Source organism: Hippocampus bargibanti, linkage group LG07, assembly GCF_051943395.1.
Source record: "Hippocampus bargibanti isolate YZ-2025 linkage group LG07, ASM5194339v1, whole genome shotgun sequence".
Taxonomy (NCBI): Eukaryota; Metazoa; Chordata; class Actinopteri; order Syngnathiformes; family Syngnathidae; genus Hippocampus; species Hippocampus bargibanti.
In genome coordinates, this window is record NC_142740.1 from 18,672,697 (window position 1) to 18,694,605 (window position 21,909).

General features: G+C 40.7%; 2 protein-coding genes across 5 annotated transcripts; both read right to left on the reverse strand.

Moving 5' to 3' along the window:
* Window positions 1–2,834: 2,834 nt before the first annotated feature.
* On the reverse strand, window positions 2,835–5,110 carry matk (megakaryocyte-associated tyrosine kinase). Its single transcript, XM_089001065.1, is given in 5 exon segments — window positions 2,835–3,366; window positions 3,369–3,446; window positions 3,549–3,635; window positions 3,720–3,780; window positions 4,425–5,110. Coding segments are annotated over 5 exon segments (492 nt in total). The 5' UTR covers window positions 4,575–5,110; the 3' UTR covers window positions 2,835–3,250.
* On the reverse strand, window positions 3,329–21,544 carry zfr2 (zinc finger RNA binding protein 2). Of its 4 annotated transcripts, XR_016115551.1 has the most exons (22): window positions 21,442–21,544; window positions 20,475–20,730; window positions 19,392–19,509; window positions 18,671–18,898; window positions 16,147–16,484; window positions 15,822–16,010; window positions 15,421–15,637; window positions 14,119–14,258; window positions 13,913–14,032; window positions 13,700–13,839; window positions 13,392–13,518; window positions 13,098–13,294; window positions 12,618–12,786; window positions 11,568–11,742; window positions 8,552–8,640; window positions 8,121–8,216; window positions 7,707–7,818; window positions 6,662–6,759; window positions 5,286–6,588; window positions 5,167–5,208; window positions 4,264–4,406; window positions 3,329–3,448 (listed from the first exon to the last, which is right to left on the reverse strand). XR_016115551.1 is itself a non-coding variant. In XM_089000902.1 (19 exons), exons 1-19 carry the CDS (start codon window positions 21,492–21,494, stop codon window positions 6,415–6,417), a joined length of 3,036 nt encoding a protein of 1,011 aa, XP_088857028.1. In that variant the 5' UTR covers window positions 21,495–21,544; the 3' UTR covers window positions 5,220–6,414. The 4 variants fall into 4 exon arrangements, 1 of the variants encoding a protein (XP_088857028.1); XR_016115552.1 differs by having other exon boundaries at window positions 3,360–4,406; window positions 19,392–19,506; XR_016115550.1 differs by lacking the exon at window positions 3,329–3,448 and having other exon boundaries at window positions 3,714–4,406.
* Window positions 21,545–21,909: the final 365 nt, after the last annotated feature.

Sequence of the window (21,909 nt, forward strand, 5' to 3'; positions counted from 1 at the left end):
TATCCGGCGCATAAATTGGTTAAGGGAGCAGCAGCGTAGTTTTCAAGATGCTTGGTTTCATCAAATGACAACATAAGTCGCCCTGATCCTATTAAAGGTAAAAGAAGCTAACGTGTAAATGCGCAGTGTCAGCTTACCCGAGTTGTGCACAGACAGGCTGCAGGGAGGGACGGTGGGTCATGGAAGATGAGGGAAGAGTGAGGCAGCGAAGGTGATGGTCATGTGATTCACTGGTGTTCTTAACATAGATTGAGACATGCAAGAACTACTCACCAAACTCCATCGCTCCACTTTAATGATCAAAATTATTCCATGAAAGTTAAAAACCACCTCGATCTAAATCGATAGAGATACACCATCAAAAGCAATACTGAAACTTGATAATTAACTCATTAACTGCCAGACGTGCAAAAATGTGTCCACTCCGGTACCAGGGTTTTTTTTCTATCTATCAATCTGTTATTAAAACATGCTCTGTCCAGTGTTTTTGTCATTGTCACTTGAATTCCAGGACCCACAGAATATTGAGTTTTAGGACTACATAACATTCACTACAGAAACCTTAGACTTCTCTTCTTTGAACAAAAAAAAGAGTCCTAAATTGTATATGGGTCTGGAGTTATATGAACTTGAAATGAGGGCGGCTGTCCATAATACAATGCAATACATACACAATGGTTTATATAGCGGTCTAACAACAGCTGTAACTGGAACAAAGCGCTAACATGGAAAAAATGGATCGCCAGAGGCCACGGTCAGCGCTTTATCGGCACCTAAGCATGAAATAAGCAAATTCAGAAATGGCGCTCTAGGTCATATTTTCAATTCCCGAATAAATTTGAGAATGACCGTGACTGAGTTTAAAAAAAACGGTGTATCTGGATAAATCATTATAGATGTACAACTTTAAAACCGACAAAAAGTGTATTATTTAAAATGGGATGGATGCAGCCGTTCGTGATCAAGACAAAGTAAATAGAAAGACTGAGGGAGATTAAACACGAGTGAAAAGGTTCCCTTGCTCTGTGTCACTTAATGTTCATTAGGCAGCTTGTTGTCCGCCAGAGTCAAACAGAAAGCCCACCTTAGAAGGGATTAGATGCACCAATAACATATGGCCATTGAGATAAAAGCAGCAGGTCTGTCCTGTGACACAAAAACTCACCCGAGGGCACAGCAAGCAAAAGTAAATCCTTTGCCCATCCAATCTTTTATTATTATTATTATCATAATTTTTACATTTGGTTTACAGTAAATCCTTGTGTAGAAAATGGCAGGTCATCCCATTATGGGTCTTGAGGAAAGCAAAATGTAAAACACAGAGCAGATTGAAGCAATGCAACAGGACGCCGGTTCATTGGGTGAGGAGATTGAAGCCTCAATTTGGGTTTGCATCTCGTGGGACAGAGACAAACACTGAGCTTACACTGACTTAAATCTCCTCACCGCGCTCATCCAATGTGACAACAATCCAGCAATAAAGGACTTCATTTTCTGTCGAGTCCTCGAGTGAAGCAGTTTGTGGGCCAGCAACAAAATAACATTGCATTGCATGCCGTAGGTTATCAACAGTGACGTGCATTCAGGGGAGGCAGGTGAGGCTGTGCCTCACCTGTCATCATGGAAATATCAAATGACAAAATAAATTAAACGGTTATATTTATTTAGTGATTTGTACTTTAACATTCTTTTCCATTTAACTTTACCATTTTTGGATTTGTTTTTTTTTTCAAAATCGCTGAATTTTTACATTTAGCGTTCAAATACTAAGTAGACGAGCGGTGAGGCAGCAGCTGGCTGAGATGGATTGCGCAATCACTATGCTAACTGTGCTGGCTTGCTCTGCAGTGAGACCGCATTGAAGTGTTCGCTATTAAAGTGTTCAAAAGCTTTTAGTATATTAACTAAATTTCTACAGTTTAGCTGGTATATATAATGTACATTGACTGTACATTATAAACACTGTACTACAGTGTTTATTTTATTTCTAGCAAAACTGTGTGCGTAGGTGAGGCACACAGTTCTCCTGCCTCATGACAGGGGGCGCTGGTGATTCCAGAGATTCTTCTTGCGACTCCTCGGCTGCACAATAATAGAATTAGTGAGAACAAGCTACAGTAAACAGTTAGCATGTTAAGTGCAACCATCCAGTCATTTTTTCGTGTTGCTTCGCCTTATTTTCAGAATGGAGGATTACATATCTAAATTGAAAGAATTTTCTAAACTGGACTTTTAATCGAAGAAGGAGATAATAATTAAAGGAGGAACAACACCAGACTGTATAGCTCACAAACGGTGAGGGATGGATGTAAATCTCCTGGACAGCTTCTCAGCTTTTTGGCCAAGAAGGATCTCATTGAAACTCTTCCTGAAGCGACAAAGTTGCTCCAGCTCGTGCTCACTGTTCCAGCAACTACAGCGTCAGTGGAGCGGTCATTCTCAGCACTAAAAAGACTGAAAACACACAGTCGGAACAAGACTGATCAAGGACGACTTTCTTCACTGGCAGTGATCTTCATGGAGACAGAGAGACTTGGACTTCATTTATAAGTAAAGGTAACACGATAATGTTTTCTTAATTATTTTTTTTCTATGCTAGTTTGTATACAGTATATAAAGAATGCTGACATGACATTTTAAACAAAACACGTTAACTGTTGCCAATCAAATGGTGAAGAAACTACTCTGTGGAGTTCATATGTTTGTAAATCTGACTGTGATGACGTCAGTGCCTCACCAGCCATGAACCTCACCGCACGTCACTGGTTATCAAGGCCGAGAACTAATCAAAACACAGACCAAGTTCGGTTCACTTACACATAACTTTTATTTTTATTCCATATACCAAATTTATATCTGAATTATTTATTTAGCTTGACCTAATTTGTCAGCATCTTTGCGGATGGGGAAACATCATTCCTCCAAAATAAAATGGCCAAATGCTAAAACAACAGAATGGATGAATGGATGGAAAGACGAGGGACAATAGAATGATAACAATAATAATAATAATAATAATAATAATAATAATAATAATACATTTTATTTCTAGCGCCTTTCAAAGCTCTCAAGGACCCTTTACAGTCACAGACATGCATAGATACAATAATAAATAAAATACAATTATAAATACAATACAATAATAAATAGAAACAAGAGATAGAGCTACAGAAAATGCAATTTTAAACAGGTGTTTCTAATGTTGTGATTGCCCTTTTAACGTACAGATAAGGGTCAAAATATACACCCCTCAGAATGTGGCTTCAGGGGCTCTCCAGCGGACGGGTATTGTGGCACGGTGGTCATCTGATACCCTGGAAACCGCTCTCGTCAGCCCAAAGTCGCTGACCTTGGTCACGTCGTCGTTGAGAGCAGGACGTTGTGGGCCGCCAGGTCTCTGTGGACCAGCTTCTCGGATTCCAGGTACGCCATTCCTTCACACACATAGCTAAAGACACGTAACATACTCTGAAATGCACGGAAAGACTTTTCAAATCTGCCTGTTTACTACATACATGTACACATACACGCAATCGTTGATATAACTTCTAGCGCAAAGCAAAGACGCTGCACAGAGCCAACGAATGATCCTCTCGTCCTGAGGAAGTTTGCAAGATTTCCCAGCAACAAAAATTCTTATTCAATCATCGACAATAAAAAGTACAAGAAAAGACTGCAGCGAGGATTAAGTTAATGTTTTGAGTGGCATTGTTGGACACACCTTTGCCATGAGGTGAGAAGGCCTTTGTGCAGAATGACCCCCAGCATGCGCACCAAGTTTTAATGTTGTAGCTTCCTTGGAAGGAGCCAATCAAACACACCATGTTTAAACAATGGGCGGGAAAATTTCTCTGTGGTTAAAAAGGCGCTCTGCAGTGAATTTACTCTGATGAAATTGAGCTAGAAAATGTTTGATGGGAATAGAAATGGACGTCTCCAGACTCACGTCATCACTGTGGCCTCCTGCAGGAAAGCCTGGGCTGTGACATCACACTGTGAAATTAAATCCTGGTTTACCAATAACTTCCTCAAACTTAACAGTGAAAAAACTGAAATTCTCCTCGTTGGTACCAAATCCACCTTATGCAAAGCTAACAGTTTCTCTCTCACTATTGACAATTCGACCATTTCTCCCTCCCATCAGGTCAAGAGCCTGGGTGTCATCCTTGACAGCACACTATCTTTCCACTCCCATATAAATAACGTAACCCGATATGCGTACTTCCACCTACGCAATATGAATGGTCTACGCCCGTCACTCACCCTTCACACCACTCCTATCTTGCCTTGTTCATAGTCTTGTCACCTCCCAGATAAACTATTGCAATTCACTTCTCCTTGGTGTCACTCAGAAACATCTCCACAAACTTCAACTAGTCCAGAATTCTTCAGCCCGGATGAGGTAGCTATTTGAAAAAAAAAAAAAAAAAAAAAAAAAGGTTCAATGATGTGCTTTTTACCGTGGTCATAGCGACAATAGTGAGTGTGTCTCCTTTGTGGTACAAAAGCTCTCCAGGTTTGGGCTTCCTGCGGTCTCCCTTGGCAACACATTGTGTACCTGTTGTGCAACTCATCTGCAGATTATCAAGTGGAAGGGTTGGTTCACTCACAATTTGTTTTTTCAAGTGTTGTGAGTGACTTATGTTCGTATCAGTTATGGATGTGATAGGACCAAATGTACGCGCAACACAAATTTGTACATTTCCTTAACAAATGAAAACATGCTCAAAAAAAGTCACATGACCCCACGGTTCTAGACTATTTTTCATATACCAGGATAATCGTATCATTTGGTAATCTCAACAGAGTCAAAAAAGTGTCTTTCATATCTTGCTACAAAAAGCTCTCGATGCACGTCATGGCTAAACTACAAGCACAAAAAGCATTTTAGTAGGTGTAATGAAATCATTTTGATACAGCTCTTGTAATGTCTTACATTTTTCAGGTCTAATGTTCTTAGTGCAGTAAAAAAAGGAAAAAAATATTTGTTGAAACAGGTGGTCACACTGCATGTGCAATTTTGTCAGCAATGCTGTAATCTGATGTCAAAATTATATGTACATTTTTTTCTCTCAAAAACAGACAGCTATACCACTATGGATATTAGATGTGATAATGTTTAATGGGATATTTTGTTAGCATAAAAAAAAAAATAGAGAAACCTACCTTTGATATGAATAGGTCAGGTTTGGAATTTCGGTTGAGCACCTAGCAAATAAGAAGAATAATTGGTAAAAAGAAGGAAAGAGCTATTTCAGTCTCTTTTGTCAAAAATGTTTTATTACCTGATGTGGAAGGTAGCTTGCTGAGGAATTAAATGTCATCTGATTCTGCTGGGACATTGTCCATCACAAGTGAGGAGAGGACATACTGGCCAAAGATGCATTCCCGTCCGTGTCTCTATCACAGCAGTTCCTCAATATTTTCTTAAATGTGTATCGTCTGACATATGACACAATTAGTCACATGGAGATTCTGCTCCACATTTTTTTTATTTACAATGGCATAAAATCATGAACAACACAAACTTCTTCATTTCGTGAACAACTTGGCTAAAATTAAGTTCAAATGAAAGAAGGGAGGAAAAAAAATAAAAAATGGTCATTGGTAACATTCCAAACAGTTGCAACTGAAACAAAATCTATCTTACAGACCTTTTCAACAAAACTTACACAATCACCCCGAGCCACCCATGTCAAAAGATGTCATGTTTTCTCCTGCAGTCTTCAGCGTACTGCAGCCTGCACCATGCGGGCACAAGAGCTCATAACCACAAGGGCATGACATACGTTTTCAAATCATCTCATCTGCTAACTTGGAACTATTGCTGTTTACAGAAGATATATCATAATGGTCATTCTTCAGTGCCTTGTTTTCAAAAGGAATTATCAAAGGCTGGACGTCCACTGATTATTGTGGTCGTATGTTGGCTTTTTTAAGGAGTCTCTACTTTACCTTCTGTTGTCTTGCAGAATAATCGTTTACAGCAAGGAATTGTGATACTTTGGAACCCGGTAGGTATATAAAGCCTCATATTTCCCATCATGATTATGATCCCTTTTAAACATTTTGTTTCTCTCTTCATGTTTTCTCTAACCTTTGTCAAGTGACATTTTTAAGGAGTTGACAGCTGTGGTTTGTCTATTGTGACAAATTATTAATGAAGTTCATTTGCAGTTAAAATGAAATTAAATGTCATGATGAAATCATCGGCTCTATATGGTTTTACTGTTTAAACACTTGTAACATCTTTATACATAAATAAGGGAAAAAGGAGTCACACTTTTGTTTCAGTTGTTTTTTTTTTTTTTACAAGAAGTCACCCACCTTGATTTTATTCAGTTCTGTGTTTTTTCTTTTTTTTAATAGTGACATTCAATCAGATCCTAAAATAGCAAGCTGCCCTTCTGGACATCAAGCACTCACAACCTTCTTTTCCTTTTTCACTTCGCCTTCCCCCTCGCCTTCCATTGCTTCGCTGATGTCCCGTCTCCGTTTGCGGGTGCAAGCGTCGGCTTTAGTCATGGACATGGAGTCCATGCCAAGGACCCGGTGGATTTGACGGAAGGCAAGCAGCCGTAGTGCATGCTGAAGCAAAATTGAAAAGATCACCAGGTTTGTTTGTCAACAATAAGCATGCATGGGAGAAAGTATACTATACCTGCGCACTGGCAGTTAAGTCCTCCCTGTCTTGAAGCTTCATGCTCTCTAAAGCATTGGTTGGCTCTTTCTCACAGGGGTCCAACAACCCTGTCCCATCTGACAAAAGGGGACGAACAATCATGAAGGTGTCGCCTTTGGAGAACCAAAGCTCATCAATCCATGAGTATGAAATGAGTTGTACTTGTTTAAAATATGTTGTTGACCTGGGTACGAGATGGAAATTTGGAGATTGAAATTATTTTTGTGAGAGGCTGATGTACAAGTAGTTTACTCTGCATGCTGTGAATTGTGAATGTATCCATTGTGAGACCAATAACGGTTATCTAATCTAATATATTTGTATTTCATCCTTAATTCCATTTGCCATTTTGGCCAAATAAAAATAGGTGAAAAAAAATATCAACACCATTTGATAAGAAAATCTTACATTGTGATACATTTTTCAGCTGCATCACCCAAGCCGCATTTTCCAATGTTCCAAGTGTCACGCTTCACATAATCATTTGAAGCTGTGAGTTTTAATTTGCACTTTTATTGATTTACTTTTTGTTCATTTTTAAAAAGAATCCAAAACCAGAAGTTTGTTTTGTTTAGAACTGAAATTCAATATTGTAGAGTGACTGGTTTGCCTTTTGACAAAAATGAATGAAAGGGCTTTCGTTAAAATGGTCATATAATTATTCTGACATTATTATGATTGGTTTAATGGAAACTATGTCTCAAAGGTACCGAAGGCATCAGTTACTTGGTATCTGGGAGAGGTCCAGAGTTAAGTACTTGTACTGGCATTGACATTGTTGGAAAAACAGTGGTATTTTGTTTTTCTACTTTCATTCCTTTCATCACTTTGCTGCTGTGAAATGTACATTTCTCCACTGCGAGACTTATAAAGGCAAATCCAAATCAAATATCCCTCATAAAGACGCATGACAAGCAATTGTTTAATTAAAATAAATAAATAGAAAATTAATATAAAATAAACCTGAATGTATAGGTGGGAGATACGAAAGATTGAACCATAGCACAGTGGGGGAACAATGTACCTGGGAGTAAGATTCCTGTGGCCAGGCACGCCAGGACCCTGCGCAAGGCTTCTCCCGGGCTAAGTGGGCCAGTTGCGCTGCTGATGACCTTCTCCACCAACAGTTCCAATGCCTGAGACCGAAGGATTTATTTTTTATTTTTTTTTGTGAGAAAATACCAAAATTGGGTACAGACAAAGGATGTGGATTATTGGTCATCAGTGATACTCCACGCAGGAAATCTGGAGAGGGGGACTCCATGACAGAACAAAGAGGCTGATCTCGCAACCACGATGACACCACGCGATGTGTAACCAATCACAACTACATATTTGTCTACACTGGCCACAGAAGCAAGAGTGGGTTGATGCTTGTCAATTTTGAACACTGCAAAACAATCAGTAAACTTTTTTTTGAGTTACAGCAAGGACTCACCCAGCTTGGAATCTTCCCCCAGATGGGCACTCGCTGGGCTAAATCTCTTAAGACTCGAATGATGATGACACACGACTGCAATCCATTGGCACGAGCCTTCAGAGGAAGCGTACATGGAGATGAGTGATATTCAATTTGAGACAAAATAAGTCAGCAGCCATTTTACATTTAGTCTTAGTCTTTGGATAAAAATGGCCATTAGATTTAGCCGCATTTGAGTTATTCCTATTTATGATAGGTTCACTTGTAGTTGACGAAAACTAAAAATGGTCTCATCTTTATTGAATTTTAATTCAAAATAGTAAAAATACATGCAGCTGATTGACATCTCATTATCATCGTGAAAAAAAGCTCCATAAAGGAACTAATTCCATCATTGTTGATGAAAACAACTGGTAAAAATCGTGCTTTAAATGCATGCAAATTTTTACCTGAAACCATTTAGCATGACGGAGTGCGGCCAAGTGTTCCAAACAAGTGTTCTTATTCAGAAGATCAGGTGGGTCATTTTCATCAATATCTAATAGGGAAAACAAGCACGTTTAATGATTAGCAGCAGAAATAAACCGCAAGTTGTAGCCGTGTCCTTGATAAACCAAATGTGGAATGAAATCGTGTATCGCGCATGACCAGATTTCCCCTCTGCTCCTTTTAAAATGTGCTTGGTCCATTTTGTTAGTGAGAGAGAAACAGTCAGAGTATGCAAGTGTCAAGAAGAAGCTTCACCGTTTTTGCTTGGTTTTGAGGAGGTGAATGAAACAAATTTAAAAGAAAAAAAAGGCACATGCGTAGCCCAAAAAAAATGTCCAACATTTTTGAAAAAAAAAAACTGGACTTTGAACTTTAAAGGACCAACGTGAAGGATTTAGTGGCATCTAGTGGTGAAAATTCAGAACTTCGCATATTGAAAGATTCCTAATATTTGCGCTGCCTTCTCGAGTTCCACGTGAGGAGTAAAATATAAGGCAATGATCTCAATATGATCCTGTTCATATCGGATGTCATTTAATGGGATTTGATACATTCACTTGCCCAAGATCAGAATCAGAAAGGCTACGAAAGCCTTTCTGATTCTGATGCTGCCTTGACTATAAGACACCGTAATAGTTTTGGGTGTTTTTTGGGTGCTTCAATTCTGAAGGACTATTTGAATATTAGAAAACCTTCACACAAAGAATTCTCACATTTCACCCCGTTTTTGTTTTTGTAATAAAGCCCATTCTGCCTGACACACAGGTCCTTTAAATTCATATTGTTGTCAGCCCAGCAGAGCATGTTGTGAAACAGTTTATCAAGCTGCAGATGCATGTACAATATTATATTGCTACAGATTGCATTGTGTCTTGGATTTTTTTTTGTGATCCCTGTATTTAATTTTTTTGTGTCATTTCATCCGCTGCTTTACTGAGGGAGCCTCAGCCAAACTACAGTAAAGTCTCATTATATCGATATCGGTTATATCGATAGTACTGCTTATTACGATACTATTTCTATGAACGCAAGGAGAAAATTTACATGCCGCAGGATCGGATATATCGATAGTCCGGTTATATCGATATTTTTTCCGACTCCCGAGAATATCGATATAACGAGACTTTACTGTATTTCTGACTCTTTGAAACATGAAACAACAGAAATGTGCATTTTTTACTGTCCGGAGAGCATTAAATGTTTGTAGATGGTATTAACTCCCAAATATCCTCTCCGTACAACGTTAAAACAAAGAAGGCTCAGTTTATGATCAATTTAACATGAGCAATGGGTGTCATGCTTTGGAGAGGAATTACAAGCTTGAGTGCATGCTGGCGCTTCTGGCTGCCGCTGCTCAACCAGCGAGCGGGTAAGGAAAATAGTTCATGAATAAATGGAAGGCATTTTTGCAAAACATCTAATGCTATTAGAAAAATACTGATATGGTCACTTTTCAACCTATATGAAGAAAACAAAGCCACATCTCTGAAGTCTAAATCATCATTCCATCGAGAATAAATGACCCATATTCAAAAGGCAAAACAACATTAACTTATTTGTCACTCCACAAAGCTCATTGAATACGGGATGCTTGTTGCTGTCATTTTCCCAAGCTTAGTGGTATGGGTGTGGCCTTGACAGCAGTGTCACATCGAGGTGATCTGTTCAACAATTAACTCTCCTTGATCAGCAACAGAAAATGAATGATAGCAGCCATCAAAAACACCTGTACCATGCTTCCTTCAAAGAAAAACACGCAAAGAAACACAGATCAAGAGTGTTTACACCACAACATGGTCTTCAAATTCACTACAATGTTGAATGTGGAAGGTCACAAAGGCAGAGGCTTACTTTGCCAATGAACAAATGCAGTGATTGAATGAATACAGATGATTGTGAGGAAAACACCCAAACTCCTCAAGGCTGAGAATGTATCATTATGACAGCAGGAGGAAAACGACTGGGGTGAAGACGTCACCTCCAAGGTAGCAGGGTCATGGCTCAGGTGTATTAATGGAACAAAACTGGAAATACTGCAAACAATGTGGGCAGAAGTATTTGGCAACAGGCAGGCGGTTTTATGACGGCCAATTAACTCATTCACTGCCATTCCCGAATTTATTCGGGAATTGAAAAGCATCACCTGCAGAGCCATTCCCGAATTTGTTCGGGTTTTGGTTGTCTTGCTGGGGGTGCTGATAAACCGCTGGTCAGACCTCTGGTAATGTTTTTCCCTTCCACGAGAGGGCAGCATTTGCCTTTTGTCCCTGTTAGCGCTTTGTTACAGCTTCAGCTGTTGTTAAAGTGCTCTATAAATCAATATGTATGTTTTGTATTGTATTGTATTTTGTGTAGCTGCCCCCATTTCAAGCTTGGATGACTCCAGACCAATATAATTTAGGAATTAACTTTTTTCTAACAAAAGAATAGAATCTAAGCTTTCTTACGCTGCATTAAATGTTTATGTAGTCCTAAAACTCAATAATCTGCAGGTCATGCAATTTGAGTAAAAATGACAAAAAAAACTGACACTGCGTCTTGCAGTGAATGAGTTAATCAGCATTTGGTTTTGTCACATTTTGGAAGGTGTGTGTATGTGGGCGGGGGGCACAACATACACCCTAGTGGCACAGAAAGGTCGGAGAGCCCCGGCTTTTGACGTGAAGGAAAGTAAACAAAATATTTTTGGGGCTGTGGGGCTTTGTGCGGCTGCAAAAAAAAAAAAAAGTAGTGATGGAAAATATTGGGACAAATTAGTGCGACTTTCCTTTTTAGGGTTGGCTAGTGAAAACAAAGCTTGATTGTAAATCACACCCAATCCAGCTAAAATCTGGGCAACTATTGGGTGCAAATTATCGAGCCGTAAGGGCGGCGGGGGGTTGGGAGGCGTATTGCAAGGTTGGGGTGATACTGTGAGTGTTTTAGATACAGTGCCAGGGTGTGCTTCTCTGCTACTAAAGCTTTGGCTTCTCTAACCTTTCTCAGCCTCTTTTCCTCCTGCCTGCTTGTCCGTCTCAGCAGCAGGGTCGTCCCTCATGAGCGGCGAGGTGAGAGAAACGGTCACCTGCATTATGGGCTCCTTGATCGACAATATGATGACGCTGGCCTTCTCTGGATGAGCCTGCACCGTATACTGATCTTCAGAAAATGTCTGCCGGTTAAAAGGACACTTGGAATTACTCACTACAGAGGAGATGGGGTACATATGTGGGGGGGGGGGGGGGTAATGAGCCTTCAAAGGCAAAAGTACAGGGCAATTGTTTTTTTCTCATTTTTTTAAAGCCGCTGAAAATACAATTCTCTTGACAATATATTTACAAAAATAATATTTAGGGGAGGGACATGAACAATTTATAAAACCCCATATCTCACTCTGTAGGATTCAGGTGTCATAACCAGGCAGTGCATCTAAAGATCAGTGGATTAAGCGTTACATTTACAGCAGGAGGGGCAAGCTTATTTGAACACGTCATTGACTTGTGACTTTCTGTCTTCAAGTGGACATTCAGACAGAAATTGGGTTTCTCTCTAAAGCCTCAATTTGTAGTGATGTCACCACTACTTATAAAGGCATACTATTGTCTTCAATTGTTAATTTATTCACTGTGACACAGTTTAAAGGGATGTTTTACTTCTATCACCATCAATAACAGTGACTAAAACCCTGAAGTCTTTCTTCAGGAGGATAAACACTAATTTGGAATATGAGAGAAACCTGTGTTGAAAGAAGCAGCCCAGTTCATTAAGAATCAAAACTTTCAGGTCTCCTAGAATGTTAAACTTAGTAGACGATCTTGCTGCTTTGGCATAGCACTGGTACAGACCTGTACAGTATAATGCTTTCATTATGAAATTCTACAGTACCGAACATTTTAGTCAATAGAAAGCTAGAAAATGCATAATCCTGCAAAGTGCTGAGGGGGAAAAATGTTTTCTCATGTTTGTCAGGATTCATCCAGTGGTGCTCCTTTATTTGCAAAAAAAAAAATCAATGCACATTGTGATTCACAAGTGAAATTTTCTTACCGCCAGTTCCTTGGGCAACTGCTTAGCAATGTTCTTCAGTAAAGAGATGGTGGGTTTTTTAGAAGTCAGCAGGATGAGATGAACATTTGTGTCACCCCGAAGGAGCAGACCTTTGGCGAGGATGCCTACCCGCATCACACCTCTGAGCAGGCGCTCTGAGTTTGCAGCGCTATCAAGGACAAAGGCAAAAACTCGATAGCTTGTATGCCATTTGGATTTATACTATTTTGCAGGCTTTGGTTTTGTTGAGGGAGTGTTGTTTTGGTGCCCTTTGGCATAGTTCTCCTCAGTCAGAAATCAAGTAACTCGCTCAGAAATCAAGTAACTCGCATTATATGTTAACTTTTCCAATTTACCCACAGCCTCAGTTTAAGTCGATTTGGAGACTATTCCAATTAATGTCGGAACAGAACTCTGACAAAGTTCACTCTTCAATGTCATTTGTGTATGCGCTAGATGACCTGACTTCTAAATTTGTACCTTTTTGGGTCCTCACTCTTAGCAGAAGCAGTAGTGATGTTCTTTTCAAATAGATGATCTGAAACCATCTTCAGTGCTCGCTCAGAGTGGGACACAATCCTCTGAATAGCCTGCAGCTCTTCCTCCCGAGGGTAAATGGTGCCGTGTTTGGCCATCACAAGACGGTCGTCGGGCGAGTCGGGCCGCCGCACACACAACTGACACAAAAGCATGAAAGCACTCTTGTCATTAATTCAACACAAGGGAGAAAGAGGTACAGGGCAGTGATGAGGAACCTGCTTGAGCAAAACTCACCAGCAGAGGGGGCACAGGCATACCCGGGCGGCTCATGAGAGGTGGGGGTGCCATTCTGCGTCTCTGCTCCTCCCAGTACAATTGCTCATCCTCCCTTCTTCTCCAGTAGATGTCGTCCTCATATCGCCTGCGTGCACAAGTAGTGAGAAATGTGAATGAAGACTTTCATTTACACCGAAAACTATAGCAATATCCTAATCACAGGTCTCGTAAAATATGATAAGCATTTTATGGCAGAAGGGTAACTTACAGTAAGTCCGTTCGGGACATCCGCATTTAAAAATAAACATTTTTTAAACCATCCTGACCTCCTCTCTATGTGCCAGAGCTGCTCATCGTCTTGCGGTCTCTTCAGCATTGTCCTGTGCTTCTTCAATGTATTCTCCTGCAACTTTCTGGGTCGGTTACTGGGTCTGATCTCGATTGGGAGCTGCGGGTTCACTTTCCTCTGCAGCAAAAAAAAAAAAGATGATAGAAGATTTATTGGAAATGTATTGACATTTATTGGAAAACGTATTTACCTTGTACTGCAGTCTGTGCCTTCTTCCTTTTAGGTGCATGTCTTTCGCATTTGGGTCATTAAAGCTGCAGTCACATAATTTACAGTGGAATCGAATGATTTTGCCATCAGTGTTAAGCACCTGAAAAACATAATGATGGTCATTTGCTGCACAAAATAAATTGAAACCTTTTGCAAACAAAGTTTTAATTGGTTTTCCTGGCTCACCTTCTCCACATAGTCATTCCCAACTGGCTGAATGTCCCCCTGGCCCATGACCTGGCAATAATCCTCCTCTTCTACTTTCACTGCTAATGCCACAGGGGGCGCCGCTGTCACGGCTGCAGGAGTGCTAGCTGGCTGATTGGCTGTAAAAGAGGTCAGAGGATAACATCAAAGCTTAAACAAAGCTTAAAATAACCTTCATGACATGTATGTCTAACTGAAGTGCAGAATATTAGTATGTGCAGTAGCTTAACTTTTTTGTTATGATGGTTCTGTGGAACACAAATAAGACACTGGGTTCAATATATCTGTGCCATAATGTCTTCTTTTCCTTTCGGCTTTTCCCTTGAAGGGGTCGCCACAGCAAATCAGTGTCCTCCATCTTTAGAGGTTTGATCCGCATGTTTGTTTTGGCCAAGCTTTTACATCGGGTGCCCTTCCTGACACAACACTCTGTATTTATCCGGGCTTGGGACCGGCACAAGAAGACTTATGTCCCTTTGTGGCTACAGAACAAGCAACTTGCTCAGTAAAAGGCTCCCAAACACAAAATGGTCATTGGCACAGCAAATTAAAAAATAAAAAATAAAAACTACAAGCAACAATTACTGGGATTTTTCAGACACTGCCTATGGGAAATTAAATTTTGCGATACACACTTTTCGCCTTACACACTCCGTCTGGGAACCAATTAAGTTCGTAAACCAATATGTCACTGTATCTTAATAGATTGACTCACCATAATAATGTACATTACACTAATGAATGTATGCAAGCTTTCTTACTGTAAAAATCAGCACACATTTCGGTTATTTTAGCAAATCAATTCGTGAAAGTGTGAATGGCGACACACACATGTGATAGGTTGAATTACACCTCGCCAAAAGACAAAATCTTCAAATATTTTAACAGGAAAAGAACAGGAAGAGAAAATGTTCTTTTCCTTTCGGCTTTTCCCTTCAAGGGGTGGCCACCGTGAATCAGTGTCCTCCATCTTCAGAGGTTTGATTCGCGTTTGTTTTGACCAAGCTTTTACGTCGGATGCCCTTCCTGACACAACCCCCTGTATTTATCCGGGCTTGGGACCGGCACAAGAAGAGACTGGCTTATGCCCCCTTGTGGCTACAGAACAAGCAACTCTATGAATTATAAAGATGAAGATGCTCAGTCAAAGGCTGCCAAACACAAACTGGTCATCGGCACAGCAACATTCAAAAAAGCAAAACTATACTCACCAAGTGTATGTTCAAAATAAAGTTATTTATTGTGAACAAAAAAAATGGAAAGAGCGGCTTCAAAACTTACAAATGAAAGCTGTTTTGGATGGAGTGAGTTTCTTGACTGTTGCTACTGCTTTAGCCGCAGTGGTTACAGTTGGTTTGGGTGCAGCAGTAACAGTTGAAGCCACGTTGGTAGTCACGTTTTTGGCAGGCGCTGATGTTGTGACGACTGATGCAGAGTTCACCAACATGGGCTCAGTGGAGGGGATAGGCTTCCCCAACTTGGTGTGCAGTTTTACCACCTTTAGAAAGACACAGAAACACAGATAGAATTAGCGGATATTTATATTTTCTTCCTGACAATGTAGGTTGATACAATATATAGTAGCACGGATGGAAGATCCCATGAATAAATCAACATGGTGAAGCATGTTGACAGGCGTTTTGTTTCAAATTCAAACAAAGAACCGCAACAGCTGCACTAACCTTTTGGTGTTTGGAGCCACGGATGTGTGCGGCGTAGGCATCAACTCCAGTGCAGGACACGTCACACAATTCACATCGTAGGTGAGTCTGGACCCTTTTGGGCCCATTGCAGGCCCCCACCTCACTGCCAGTCTTCAGAGTTGCCTCTTTCTTCTTATGTTTCTGACCCTCCAGGTGCTCTCGGTAGGTCTGATTCAATAAGAACAAGTGTTCAAAAAAAGCTCAAGACCATCAACTAATGTAAAAAATGAATAGGTGTCATAGAGAGCATAAAACATTTAAAATTTGTCTTCTTTAACAAACACGCAACATTTGAGCATCTCACCTGAGGACCTGCGCAGCTTATTTTGCAAATGTCACAGTAATGAAGTTGGGGCTGCCTGACAGGGCCTCTGGGCTTCTGCAGTTTGTTCGAATGAAATGCCGGCTTTTTGTACACGCTCCCCACCGAGCTCGTCACCATGTTGCTGCCGGGATTGCTCCAAGATGCACTTGTCAGTTGCTTGGGGGCTTGCAGTTTTTGAGGCTCTTGGGATGGGGGAAGCCGCTGCTGCTGTAGCTGCTGCTGCTGAGGCTGGGACAAAGTCTGCTGGGCCGACTGGTAATAGGTGGCGGCAGATGTGGCGCTGTAGCCGGTTGAATCATAGTTCGGGTAGCTGAGGCCTGTGGGGAAGCAAGAAGCACAGGAAGGAATGTTAACAGGCACGAGAAGACCTTTTACATCAAAAGAAGATGAAACCGAGCCAGGAAAAAGTGCAAATAAATGAATGAACCTTCAGCAAACTGCCAATCGGATCTATCATTCACCTCTTATCTGAGTAACGAAATAAAACCTCATTATTCATCTCCACATACCAAATTTAAAGCACATTTTGAGACAGCTTTTTTATTTAATCTCATGACATGGGAATAGACTCACTCAAACTGCTATTGCAAGTGTGTGTTAGTAACATTGAGTTTGATGGATGAAAAGGTTTCTTCCGCCGTCATCTGTACTTTTTTTGAAGGTGTCGGATGTTTCGACACCTTCAAAAAAAAGTACAGATGACGGCTCAACAAACCTTTTCATCGATGGACCACTCCTGCACGACTGAGCGCTTACACAGACGTAGAGTTTGATGGTTTTCTTATTATTAGTTTTCCTCTTCATTTGGTTAAAATAAAGTCGAAAAATTGTATGTGGCAGGAATGGGTATAATTCAATAAATGGATTTATGGATTATGTTGATTGTGAGAAATTTAAAGTTTAACAAAGTACTGTACCTGAGTGCGATGCTTGCATAAAAATACATGTACCGTATTTTCCGGTGTATAAGGTATATGGGAGTATAAGTCGCAGGGTCATCTTTGGAAGAAAATCAAGGCACCGATATCTACAAGTAAGGGACTACTATACAAAAGCAATAAAAATGAATACATCAACTAAAAGAAATGGTAATAATGATATACAGATAATGATGGATGCGTATAAAGGAGGGAAAAATAAAGTATGTAATCTCGTCCCTTTACAAAGGACTCCTGTTGAACAGGGGGAACTCAACTCTGTACATAAAAGAGAAATGGGAAAAGGAACTTCAAACCAACATTACAGAGGAAGAATGGTCAAATATGTGCAAAATACAACAAGCAACAACCACTTTGAGACATTGGAGAGAATATCACAAGACTTTTTACGACCCTGGAGGTGACCGGGAAATACAAACCAGGACAGAAAGAATGCTGGCGGCTATGTGGACAGGAAAGAAATGTAGATCACGCACACATATTTTGGAAATGTCAAAAGTTTAAAGGTTATTGGGAAGAAGTTTGGAGAGAACTGAAGAAGATAATTGGCGACGAAATACCAAAGACCAACTTGGTGATGTATCTAGCTAACATACATTAAAAAAAACGTGCAAACAAGAGATGAGTACTTGATAAAAGTGTTGCTGATAGCTAGCAAGAAAGCCATAACAAGAAAATGGTTTAAAACTGACCCACCAACAAAGGACCAATGGCTCGGAAATAGTGGAAGAGATATTTGAGTTGGATAGATTCACACACATATTGATGGTCCAAGTAGGGAAGTTTAAAACAAGATAGGGAAAATGGGATGAATATAAAAACAATCACATGAATGAATGAATGAATTGGATTGGATTTGCCTTTACTAGTCTCACAGTGGAGACATTTACATTTCACAGCAGCAAAGTGATGAAAGGAATGAATGAATGACACCACAAATTGAGACAGTCAAGATAGCTCACGAATATAAATCCAAAATAGGGGTAACTTGTCACTATTTTCTTTTTCTTTCTTGTTGTTGTTGTTGTTTTTATTTTTGTTGATGGGTTGATTGGTTGTTTTCCTTGTTGAATAATTTGCACAGTTACAAAAGGATGTTGTTGTACAAATTGGTCACAAGGCATTCTGTATTCAAATGTTCAATTTCAAATGGTGTTATATGTTGTAAAAATAAAGATGCAAGTTACAAAAAAGCAAAGGTGAGAACTGAAAAAAATCCAAATTGTGGTTACACTTTGGGCATGAGTCCTAGAGTCTTACGACTGAATCCAGCTATGATAGACATCTCCTTCCAAATTTCATGGGGATTGGTGAAAGTGGTGTCAGAGTTCAAATGTATGCAATTTTTCAAGGTGTGTAAGTAAGTTAATTTTGTAGAGACTGTGTTAGAGATGCCTAAAATGCATACAAATAACTTGGGAAAATAAAAATCTGTAATCACAAAAAACTAAAACATCAATTAGCATTTCATCATTTCATTTAAGATTACCAATTAAAAAATGTTAAGGATGAATCGGATGTGGATTTGAAAACCTCATCCTTGTCCGATCGGTGTTGACTATCACCTGAGAAGGAGGGAACTGAAGTAGTGGAGCTGAAGGTGGAGCCAAGGGTGTAGGATGAAACAGATGGTTGTGGTTGCTGTGCGGTGCTGGACGGCGGGTAGATGTTGTAGGTGTTGGACACCAAGTTGCTCGGTGTCAGTGGCTTCAAAGTTGTTGCCTGCCTCTGAGCAGGAGGCGGGTGGCTGTACCCAGTGGTGGGGGCTGGAGTGTACGCACGCTTCACTCCGACTGAAAGAGCAGAGGAGGCAGTGAGAAGGCCGTTGCGATATCAGATACGCCCGATGGATCTTTTAGGGTTTCCTGTCAAAGTGTTTGACAGGGTGAGCATTTAATTGGTACCATGAACACCGTGCATCATGTGACCTAAAAATACAAGTTGAATGATGTGAACTTACAGTCACCTTTGCAAGAATGGGAGGAGCAAAATATTAGAAGCATTGCAGTAAGATACATAGCACTCTGACACGTAGCTCTCTGATAGTATCGGTCAAATTTGGTCAGGATTGCCTCTGTAATGGTAGAATTATTGTCCACCGAGTTGTCAAACTAAATTCAATTAAGTGAACCACCTTTAACACAAAGGATACAATCCACACTCATTGACAATTTAGGAAATTAGCTGTTTTTTTAAGGAGGGCTCAAATTCAAAGGTCAATAATTGAGGGTTTGCTGTGTCATTATGAACATTTTAAATGTGAGCGCTAAATTAGAAATGTCTCACCGGTTTGGTAGTAATTGTCAGTTGTACTCCTCTGGGCTGAAGCGATACTTGTCTGATAGTACTGTTTATTGTCATACGTGGTCACAACAGCAGGCCGGGCATAGTTGTAGTTGTCCTGCTATAAATAACATATTAGAGCAACACATTAACAGAAATGACTTTAGGTTTTACATTATCAAATCCAGATACGTAGTGCCCCACCCGCTCACAAAAAATAAAGACATCTCTTGAAATATTGACATCATAGTAATGTGAAACAAAAACCTATTGGGGACACATTTATATCAAATGTGTGATAATGTGAGTGACAATCTCTGTTATTAGGCCTTAAAATGATGTCAAATACATTTGAGAACAAAGTGACTTCAAAAAGAATACTGGAAAATTAAGCAGTTCAAATGACTTGATACTAACTCAAATTGAAGCATCTAAGATGTGTGTCACTAAGATTATAACAAAATCACAGTGTTTGATTTGTACTCCATCCATCCATCCATCCATCCATCTTCTGCCGCTTATCCCGGGTCGGGTCGCGGGGACAGCAGCTTCAGTAGGGAAGCCCAGACTTCCCTCTCTTCTTCTAGCTCGTCCTGGCGGATCCCGAGGCGTTCCCAGGCCAGCTGGGAGACATAGTCTCTCCAGCGTGTCCTGGGTCGTCCCCGGGGTCTCCTGCCAGTGGGGCATGCTCAGAACACCTCACCAGGGAGGCGTCCTGGGGGCATCCTAATCAGATGCCCGAGCCACCTCATCTGGCTCCTCTCGATGTGGAGGAGAAGCGGCTCGACTTTGAGCTCCTCCCGGATGACCGAGCTTCTCACCTTATCTCTAAGGGAGAGCCCGGACGCCCTACGGAGAAAGCTCATTTCGGTCGCTTGCATCCGGGATCTCGTTCTTTCGGACACAAGCCATAGCTGAGGGTTGGGACGTAGATCGACCGGTAGATTGAGAGCTTTGCTTTTTGGCTCAGCTTCTTCTTCACCACCACAGATTGATACAAAGTCCGCATTGATTTGTTCTTGTATTTAATTAAAAAAAAGACACACACAAAGCAATGCAGGAAACAGCACCGAAACATGAGCTCACCGTGTCTGAGTACACCTGATATGTTTGGGGCGTGGTGGTGGGATGCGGGACCGCTGGGGGGTCTGCCGGCCTATAAGCGTAGTCCTGAGTGGGCTGGTGGCTCTGATAGCTGGCGTAAGGAGCACTAACGACAGGCTGGGCTGCCTGAACTGTGACCGGAGAATAAGAAGCGGTCACGGCAAGAGGCACAGCGGGAGCCTGCTGGATGCTGTAGGTGGCTGTCGAGGGATGTGTGTAAGCCAGGGGGGGCTGGGTGCTGGAAGAAACAGTTTGGTCAGAACATTGAGAAGGAACAATATGAACACTTTGTAATACCTTTTTCAGCCATTAATCAATCCATCAACTTTATCAACTTGTCATCCTTAGGTTTGTGGGTTTGAATGCTCACGACTCGGACGGTGAAAACCATCATGTCAACGCATTCCAACAAGTCGTTTTATTTGCTATTTAAGTTTTCTTCGCTTTAACAATAACGTAAATTATTTTAAGCCATCATCATCCATTGTTTCGGCATTACATGACTGACTGAGCCGCACTGACCTCATGTTCATTATTTTTCATCAGCACGTACGTAGTCAACCACAAATAGATCGAACCCGCCACTGCTGCCGTGGTGTTATCCTGTTCGATATTATTCCAAACATAAGTGGTTGACCCTGGGGCGAAGACAGCTCACACCCAGGCCATTTAACTACTAGTCAACTTATTTTCAGTCAACTGCAGACTGTAACAGCTTTGACACTTTGTACTTCACGCACACTTTTTCAACGTGACATTTAATCAAGTCAGCATGCGACGGACTGATTGCAGTAAGAGAGCATGAACTCGGCTAGCTAACGCAGCTTATTTTAGCGGCTGAAAGTATCTTGTGTCAGCAGAGCGCCGTTTGAAAGCTTTAACAAACAACTCCTTCCACGACAACGACCCGTTACAAAGACTTAAGTGTATTTGACTGAATATGAATTACCTGTACTGGGGACCGGTGGCATGCGTGAAGCCAAAATAATTGCTTGCAGCCATCTTGGCTTCTCCGGTACAGTACAAAGGTGGCAGTCATCAGAGAGTGACTGAAAAGCAGAACGCAAGATCGTTCACCACCCTTCATAGCAGTGACGCCTAACTCCAAAACGACCACTTGCAAATTATTCACATACTGTATCTTTGTACCGTAATCTGCAATAAAATACGTATATGATTCCCAAATCTGCTGACAAGATAGATGATGAAAAACAATAATGAAAAGACCCCATTAGGTATCCAGCAACTGATATTGTACAACAGTGCTTAATGCCATTTGCATACTTTCAGTCACTCAACACCACTCGGGATAGAAATTTTAAGACAATCACATATTACGACAAGCAATAATTTGATTAATATATATTTTTGATCACTGGCCAGGAAAAGATATAGCACAACTAATATTTCGACAGCC